The 9,958-nt window shown below is 34.1% G+C and overlaps 1 protein-coding gene across 1 annotated transcript; it reads right to left on the bottom strand.

The window, feature by feature from the left end:
- Positions 1 to 1,244: 1,244 nt before the first annotated feature.
- Positions 1,245 to 3,475, bottom strand: LOC134246226 (protein artichoke-like). Its single transcript, XM_062728549.1, has one exon. The coding sequence runs from the start codon at positions 3,473 to 3,475 to the stop codon at positions 1,475 to 1,477; it is 2,001 nt and encodes a 666-aa protein (XP_062584533.1). The 3' UTR covers positions 1,245 to 1,474.
- Between the last annotated feature and the right edge of the window lie 6,483 nt (positions 3,476 to 9,958).

Raw genomic sequence — 9,958 nt, forward strand, 5'->3', positions numbered from 1 at the left:
AAACTTAGGTGGAAGCATCATTGGGTAGTGTAGATATTAAATTGTTAAAATCATGACCCCCGGGGGTAGGGCGGGGCCACAATAGGGAATCCAAGTTTTACATAGAAATATATAGAACAAATCTTTAAAAATCTTCTTCTCAAGAACCACTGGGCCAGGAAAGCTGAAACTTATGTGGTAGTGTAGATATTAAATTATTAAAATCATGACCCCCGGGGGTAGGACGGGGCCACAATAGCGAATCCAAGTTTTACATAGAAATATATATAGAACAAATCTTTAAAAAAGATCTGCATCACCCAAGTTACTCAGGTGAGCGATGTGGCCCATGGGCCTCTTGTTTAAAGTTGTGAACCAAAATGTTTTTGTTTTAATAAAACAAGTATATTAACATTGTTACAATATGATGAGAATTCTCAAGTGATGATGAAAAATTGTAGAGTTGTGTTGTATTCCTTTTGGGTTGAGTGTTATTTCCCGGATAGAAAGAGGTTTTCGAATTTAGGTTTGACACTAAACAAAGAAAAAACTTAGAATGGGTTTACTAGAACTAGTATGTTACAGTCCTGAAATTTATACAGATCTTAAAGGCCATCAATAGGTCATGAAGGGTAAATGAAATATTCTACAGTTGTGACATAAATTTAAAAATTAGCACTCGTTAATAGACAGACAAGATGATGAAACACTGATGCCCTTATATGGCAGCGTATGACGAAGGTTAAAATTTCTCAAATGCTAGTCAAACTCCAAGATTAAAATGTTGTTACCCAAGAAAGGACATATATCAATAAATATACCTATGAAACACAAATTAATTGACTATGTTGTTTTACGTCCCATTCGAAAATCTCGCTCATCTAGAGATGCCACCATGTACCGGTGAAGGGCTTCAAATTTAGACATTTAATCGTAGTACTCGGCACTCAGAGTCATTGAGTAGTGAGGGACCTTTACCGTGCCAATGCCTGCCGTGTGACATAAGGTCTCGGTATTTAAGGTCCTATACCTGAAGGACCCGCAACTTCTACTTCAATGAGCCGAACGAAGTTGCTACCTCTGTTTATCAACTTAGGTAATTCGCGACCGGGATTCGAACCCACCAGTCCTTCCGATCACGGAGCTAGGTGAAAAGGGAAAGTGCAAGCATAGCGATGGTGTCGGTATTTGACTTTGACATTGTCCTTGAATCGAAACATAACCACCCGTATAAGTTGTATATAGAGGAATTAACAAGATATAAGTATGAGGGATTGAATGTTTAATTGGCAAAATTTGAAAGAAATTTCTACAGTTAATTATCCTTGACCCTTCAGGAATGACCTTGAGTCACAGCCATCACCAACACCAACAATTCAATAAATCATAAAGACTGGGCATTTTGCCAGTATGTTGTTGGCCGAAGATATGCTGTATGGACCAGTATTGTCATCTATAAATCAGTGTTAGCAGCCGCTGTTACCACTGTAGGGACTCAAGGTCTTGTCTGTTCGATCTGACATCCTATCAGCTGTTGTGTAGAATCAGTAAGGTCAATAAAGAAACATATCATATAATATGATCCTGGTGAGAGACCAGTTATTGCATGATCCCTTTCGGATTTGTCTATTGGAAAATTTGTGATAACCGAATCATTCCCTCCTAGCTGTTGAAAATGCACCCGGAAATCTTTTACGGATGTCAAGTCCCCATTTACAGTCCAGGAGAGGACTACCGTGGTTTGGTTCACAAATGAAATTCCAAACTGAACATCCGGGAGAGGGACAGCTGTTGTTGTTGAGGTCGTGGAACTGGGGGGAGTTGTCGTGGATTTGAAATCCGGACAAGTAGCAGCTGTAGGCAAACTGGTGCAAAATTCAGACGTCTGTAAACTAGACAGCTCCCTGTTTGCTAAATTGGAGGGAGAACTACATGGCACAGACGTATATCCTCCATTTGAATTGATTGTTCTGAGGAACTGGTACAAACCATAGAGATTGCAATTACAAGCAAATGGGTTTCCATCTGCTAAAACAAATTTCAGTTTGCTGAATCCTTTAAATACACATTCATCTATTACATCTATTTGATTGAAAGAAATGTCAATCATTTCAAGAGAGGTTTTAAGTCCATACAGAGACTCCTGTCTTAATACTGAGAGATTATTTCTTTGCATTTTAAGACTCCCTAGTTGGTTATGGTTGTAGAAAACTAAAGATGGAATGTTGGATAGTTTTGTTTTAGAGATATCAAGGTTTGACAGATTCTTCATGGCTCCAATAGCATCCCAGGCATGTTGTTCTATCAGATGGTTATCCTGTATATAAAGAGTCTTGATAGCTACTTCTGTCCCCTGGAAGATGTCCAAGCTGAAGTTAAGCGGGTTGCTGGCACTTAAACCATACTGGGCTCGTATATCAAGAGTGTCAAGAAGTGGCATGTGGGCAAGTGCACCTTTATGAATAGTATTTATATAATTTTCAGATAAGTCCATAGAGCGCATATTTCTAAGACCTGCAAAATCATTGCTTTTTATCTGCCTTAACTTATTGTTTGTCAGCATTAGGTTGGCCAGATTTGGCATGTTTCTGAACAATCCAGAAGGAATGTCTTGAAAGTCTGTTTGCATATGACCAAGGTTAAGCTGTTCTAGTTTGGGCCACGAATAATTACCCAATGGTACGATGTTGCGTTCATTTAGTTTATTGAGATGGAGTGCCAAAAACTCCAATTTTTCTGTTATTCCATCAAAACATCCATAATCTAGTGAAGCAATCTGGTTTCCTCTCAAGTCCAGTTCAGTAAGATTGTTAAGAGATCTGAATGATCCTGATGGTATGGTTTCCATTCCATTATGAAGCCATGAGAGATGTTCCAAAGTGCGCAGTCTATTAATTGCAGGTTGTGGAAAAGTTGGGACATCATTGTATTCAAATTCAAAGCGGTTGATCACTTGTAACTGATCCATGAAGGCATCGGCAGATACAGAAGTTGTCTGCATGTTTCGTAACCGCAGTGTCAGTAGATTAGGAAAATAATAAAACGGGGAACTTCTTTCAATTCTTGGCATATTGAAATATTCGAGCTGAAGTTCTTGGAGATTAGTCAAATTTTGCATTTGGCTGAATGGGGGTGGCAATACCGAATCTCCACGCAGCCTGATGATTTTTAAATTTTGTTGCAATCCAGAAAAGGCCAATGGATGAACATTTTGCAATCGAATGTTGTCACCATTCATGTCAATTTCTTCAACACGAATTCCCTGAAAAGCATTGGCTTGAAGCACTTGTATATTATTACTTTGTGCAACTAGATCCAGTTTCTGAAATAACTCTGCAGATGAGGTAAACGTTGGCATGACATTGAGGTTACCACATCTGATTACTCGTTTAGTTGATGAAGACACGGTTACACAAGTGCAGCTTGTTGTAGGACATTGTGACAGGGTGTATCCTACTTGCAGCAGAAGGATTATAACCACCAAGGCACTGTTCATCCTGAGAAAATTAATCTGGAAAAAGAAAAATTTATAATTACGTTTTAAAATTTCATTGATATTATTAAATAAATTATAGACATTTAACCAATTATTTAATATTCTAACAAAAAATTGTGGGAAGACTACAGAATATGTACTTGAAGAAAAGTCCAAGCATATTGACTAAAATCGAGATTCGAGAACATGAAAAACCCAAACTTTGCAATACTTATTGTGGATTCGTGTCATGTGTTGTCATTATTACTCATTTGCATTTTGGTCATTGACAATATGTATTGTTTTATTTTATATTGTCACCCCCAAACAAAATTCATTACCATCAGTATTCGAATTAAATAAATCTAGCTCGCTGCTCCCGTATTCCATAACTCGAAATAGTTTTCCGCAAGTTTGTCTTCATTCTTTCTTTTCTTTTCTTTTTTATGATTAGTTACACTGATTATTTAATTAAAAGTCGCGGAAAGGAAGTATCTAGAGAGAGAGAGAGAGAAGGGGGAGGGGGTTACAAATCACTTATAATAAATTCATTCGCGGAAAGGCAGTATATAGAGCAGTAGCGGGAAAAAATAAAATATTAGATAGTAGCTTGAATATCGCGAAAAAGCAGGTCAGCCTCTAACGCATCATGCATGCACTCTTTTTTAGTACATGTACAACATGCTGTCCTCGATTTTATTATGAAACTTTGGAAATATTTTAACATACCGAGAATTCTAAAAGAAAAATTAAAACTACATGTATATGGAAAGAAAAAAAATAATACTTGTACAGAACTTACCTGGAAGGGACAAACAATATGTTAAATCATTAGCATATCAAGTATAATTTATATATAGTGTAATCGTGGTACATAATGCAATACCGGAAAAAGCAGCTGTTTTAAAAATATAATTAATTCTTCGCGACGCAAAAATTTGCCAGACACACAATATAATGATATATACATGCAGATGGGAATGTTCAAGAATATCTATATACATCATAATGAAAATCATGAAATGTATCATTCTACATTTGATTTGATATTGATGTTATATTATTATATTATCACCTCAAACTTAAAACTTCCTTTTGTTTTAACATGTTAAAAACTTTTTTTTTTAAGGACAGATGCTATCCCCCCCCCCCCAAAAAAAAACTTTTGTAAAACAAAACTAAAAATTATACTTTAAATGTTTGTATTAGTGAGCATGGAAATTGTAGATTGCATGTTCGTTAAATTTTTGTAGTGCCCACTAATGCATTTAATTTTATCTAGAGTATTTAATACGTACAAGATGGATTTAAGGTTATAAAATTATGTCCTTTTATGGGTCGGATATCATTCTTTCGTTAGAAAAAAATATTCCTAATTTAGGAAAGGATGACTGCACTTAACGCCGGTTTTTGGGTCTTTTTCAATCTCTGTTGTTACATTTATTTTTGTTTTTATTTTTGTCTCAAGTCATTTATTATAGAGTTTGGTCTATTTCCAAATGAAATGCAATATCATAAAGGTTATAAACTGCGTTGCAATGAAATAATTCGTTGTTTCCTTACCCCACCTCTCTGCAAATATCGGGAAATTAGACTTATCTGCCCTTGATTGAAGATAAGATTTATAAATATGCATAAGAGGTGGAGCTAATATTGTGATGAGCTAGTGGTCTAAAATTAGAATAGCTACTGTATTTATATTTGGTGAATTCTCTCTCTCTCGTCATATGTTTGTCACTATTATTTTTTAAGTTTACAAATAAAGTATAAATAACTAATAACAAATAACATCGACCGGTAGAAGTAGCCATTCTCATTGATAATCAACAGCAATGGCTGGTATCAACAATTCGTGTGCTCGAAAATAAGTGCCGACTAGCTCAGTCGGTAATGCACAGAATCAATAATATTTAGGTCCGGGATCGAGACCTGATAACAACAGTAAGACTGACTTTCTTTTTATGTATTTATTGAAGTTATCACAACACGTGTATCAATCGAACACGTGTTTATCTGGTGTAAAGGAAGAGTGTCGGTCTGATTGGTTAAGGTATTTATAGAATACCTGTTCTACAGGTATTCTGTTAAAGCGAGCACGCCTTAGCATGTGTAAGATTTAAATGTCATTCGAAGGCTCTTTCTCAGTGCAGTCAGACGTTTCGATACAGTGTCCCCATGGATTATGAGCGGCATATTCCTTTGACTGACGAAACACATGGAGGAATTCCTTTGTTACTTGTATCAGAGAAGTCACAGTCCACGTCTAATTCACTTGCAATTTTGCAGCTATTTACACCCAAAAACGTAGCGGGTAAACTTAAATACGAGGGAAACAAGGTACAATATTTGTTAAACGAGAAATTATTGAGAGCTACTTGATATAAACTCAAGGGATTATACGTTTATTATAATAAAGTTGGTAAGATTAAAAAAAAAAAAAATTAAACATGACATAAGTATATTAGAATTGCAGATAGTTTTCCAACAGGGCGGAAGACGGCATGAAAGTATCATTATATAATGAATACTAGTAAAGAGAGTAAAAGGCCTTGTTTCCAATCCTATGGTAAACTTCCCCCTTGCTGTTGTTGCTTTCTTATTCGTCCCTTACATTGCAACACCTCAGTCCAGGGACGTATGCTGCACGTGCTTCCAGACGGGGTTTGTCAGCTCAACAATCAATGCAACAGCAGTTTAAACTCCAATCCATTTGAAGTGATAATGATAAGTATATATTATGAAGTAGATATGTTTGATGAGATACTCAGTAACTGCTTATAAGATAATGATTGAACATTGCAAGTTTTTATCAATAAAATATTCAAATGGGTCTTAAAATAAATGAATAATAGTTTTTGCAATCATTACGATTCCTGGGAAAATATTCTGAGAAATATAAAAATAGCTTATATTCATTTAGCAAATAGCCCATTTAGAATTAGTATGATTAATAATAATAATAATAATAATAAAATAAAAAAATTCTGCTATACAGAACTTTTCGTTTATTTCAGAAAGCATTGGAGATGTTATTAATTCAGGTTGTGTTATAAGGTACATTTGAGCGTCGCAGGAAAAATGAAAAAGAAGTGTTTGATTTTAGATACGATGACATTGAAATGTGAGAGTCATTTGAAGAGTGGGTCAGAGAATTTTAAGGTTTAATTATCAAGTTATCCTTAGACGAGGTAAGATTCAAAAAAAAAAAAAAAATCAATTTTCAGCATAGTGCAAGATTTAAAATGGTCAGGTATCAGGTGGAATTCAGAAGCATTCAAAGTTTCCATTCCAGAAAGAAGAATTCAAAACGAGACAAATGTTGTTCAATTTCTTTCATATTAACCCAAGAGTCAGCTAGTTGTCAGAAAATAATGTTATTATGGGTAACGTTTGTATAGATTGTTAGAAAGATGTTTCTATCTTAATGAAAATTGTTTTACAAACATCATGGGACAGTACACTTTGTTTAAATTTTCATTTAAGAAGATATAATTGAAAATTTGTTCATCATATATCCAAAAATTTTTGTGAAAGAGAACTAAAGATTATACAGAGAATGCACATTGCTGGATACAGTTGCTAGCGCAGTAGGTGCTGGGGTATAAGGACATTAATTGTACAAAATGATAATTGGCTTCTTTTTGGACTTTCATGTATAAAGGCAAAGTTGCAACTCATAAATATTTCACAGATATATTGGAGTGCTAGATGTCTCTGGAATCTACATGTATGTACATGCCCAGAAGAAAAAAAGTTAAAACACTGTTTTTGGTTTTATCAGGTTCTAAGACCATTCTAAGAATTAAGATTTTATGCAATTATCAATATGTCGTGATGATTATAAGTACTGGAAGCATGATATTAGGCACTGTGTCATTGGTAGATGTGCGTTGCTTTGATATGTGCATTGCAGTTGATGTTGGCCCTGGTGCACATATAGGTGTTATTGGACCTGGTACCGTGGTACTGCAGATGTAAAAAACGTATCCCCCCATTCGTTGTTTATGGTCCTGACACTGTTTATGACATTATTGTACTGCAGATGTCAAGAATTAAAGTTTTAAAAATGAATTATCAAAAATATATTTAACTAAGTCATTGTTTAAATTATGGCCCTGGTACACTGATGTACTGCAGATGTCATAAATTAAAGTGTTCATAATGTATTATCCAAAATATATTAAATAAAGCCATTGTTTAAGGCCCTGGTACAAAATGCGAAAATCAAAGTTTTCAAAATGAATTATCCAAAATATATTTAAATAAAGCCATTGATTCAGGTCCTGATACACTATCGTACTGCATATTTCGAACATTAAAGTTTTCAAAATACAAAATATTATAAAATAAAGTCAATTTTTAAGGTCCTGGTACACTTTTCTACTACAGATGTCGAAAATTAACGATTAAAATGAATGATACAAAGATATAAAAATAAATTCATTGTTAAGGCCCTGGTACACTACATGTATTGTACTGCAGAAGTCGAAAATTAGTTTTCAAATGAATAATCTAAACTAATATCGGATAAAGTCATTGTTAAAGGCCCTGGTACACTTTTGTACTGCAGATGTCGATAATTAAAGTTTTCAAAATGAATATTACAATGGTATAAAATGAATTCACTGTTAAAGGCTCTGGTACACTTTTGAACTGCAGATGTCGAAAATTAAAGTTTTCAAATTGAATAATACATACAATGATATAAAATGAATTCCCTGTTAAAGGCCCTGGTACACTATTGTACTAAAGTTATCGATAAATAAAGTTTTTAAAATGAATTATTCGAAATATATTAATATAAAGTCACTGTTCAAGGCCCTGGTACACTAATGTACTGCAGATGTCGAAAACTAAAGTTTTAAAATGAACAATACGATGATATTAAATAAATTCACAGTTAAAGGCCCTGGTACATATATGTACTGCAGATGTCGAAAAATCAAGTTTTTAAATTAGCCATTTTTAAAGGCCCTGGTACATTACTGTACTGCAGATGTGTGAATGTTGTTTTCTTAGCTTTGGATAAAGAATTCATGTATATCAAACAGAATTCATGTATATCAAACAGAATTCATGTATATCAAACAGAAGTTAATCAAGTTGTGTATTGCAGTGACAAGGCCCTGATACACGCAGATTTAAGTTTTCAAATTATATGGTAATAAACCCATTGTTAAAGGCCCTGGTACATTAACAATGTTTGAATTGGATATTCAATTCATGTATATCAAACAGAAGTTAATCAAGTTGTGTATTGCAGTGACAAGGCCCTGATACACGCAAATTTAAGTTTTCAAATAATATAGTAAAGCCATTGTTAAAGGCCCTGGTACATTTTTGTACTGCAGATGTTTGAATGGTGTTTTCTTAGCTTTGGATATACAATTAATGTCTATCCTATCAAACAGAATTAATCAAGTTGTGTATTGCAGTGACAAGGCCCTGGTACACGCAGATTTAAACTGTTGTCTTGAATTAACATTTTTGTTTTGAATTTGTTATTCACTGTGTACGTTTTGCAGAATTGTTTTGGGTTGGTAGGTGAACATCCTTGTTTAACAGCACTCAGGCTCCATCCCTATATTGCGGAGCCCTTAGCCAACTACTTTCTGAAGTCAAAAGCATGAAATACACAGCGATGTACAGGTATGCCTTCAGCAATTTTCTAAGTGATATATATGTCACAGTATATTTGACTTATCTTGCAAAACTTTCCAGTTTTCTTCAAAGGTACAAGCTACATGGTGAATCCTAGAAAAATTCAAGCTTGAATAAGAAGGTTGTATAAGGGTTCTAGAAGAGAACAATGTCAAAAGGATCCTTTTAATTTTATCAGCTGTAGTTGAAAAAGTTTTGGCGAAATAATGAATCATTATATGTAATGAATTGCGTACTTGTATTTTCTATAAAGATATATAGGGTTTTTACTTTTTTCTAAAATTGTTGATATTAGTTCTAAGGTCGCATATTTCTTTTATGAATCTCATCTAAAGTTATTCATTGCAATGAAAATAAAAACTGACGTTTATAAGCGAGGCGCTTTTTGTGTATATGATCACATACGAACTCTGATACTCGTCCAGTTAATATGCTACTTGGGTATCTTCTTTTATCAGATGCATCTGAGACGTCATGAATTTATTTTTAGTTAAAGATAGTTTAGGACTAGATTCCAAAAAAAAAAAAAAATGGAGAACATAGTTTGAGGTCGGGTGGTGATACTGTTGCAGCCGGCGTCAGTGATCATGATCGTCTTTAAATTTCAAGAAACATGGAACATGGAAGACGTAAAATGCTAAAGAGTTGAGAACACGAAAATTTACTACGAAAAACTATCTGTTTTAAAAAGTTGGATTTATAATCTTTATCTCTGTTCTTTCTTTATTGTCGAAACTGCACTTACGAGAGCGCTTCTGTACCTACCTATATACGTGTTGTTATTCATTTTATAAATTATTTATGTTCGTTTGAGTGGAAACGAATAAGAACATAAATGTATTT

The sequence above is a fragment of the Saccostrea cucullata genome, unplaced genomic scaffold, assembly GCF_032062105.1.
Source record: "Saccostrea cucullata isolate Sc308-1 unplaced genomic scaffold, CSIRO_AGI_Scuc_v1 ctg205, whole genome shotgun sequence".
Taxonomy (NCBI): domain Eukaryota; kingdom Metazoa; phylum Mollusca; class Bivalvia; order Ostreida; family Ostreidae; genus Saccostrea; species Saccostrea cuccullata.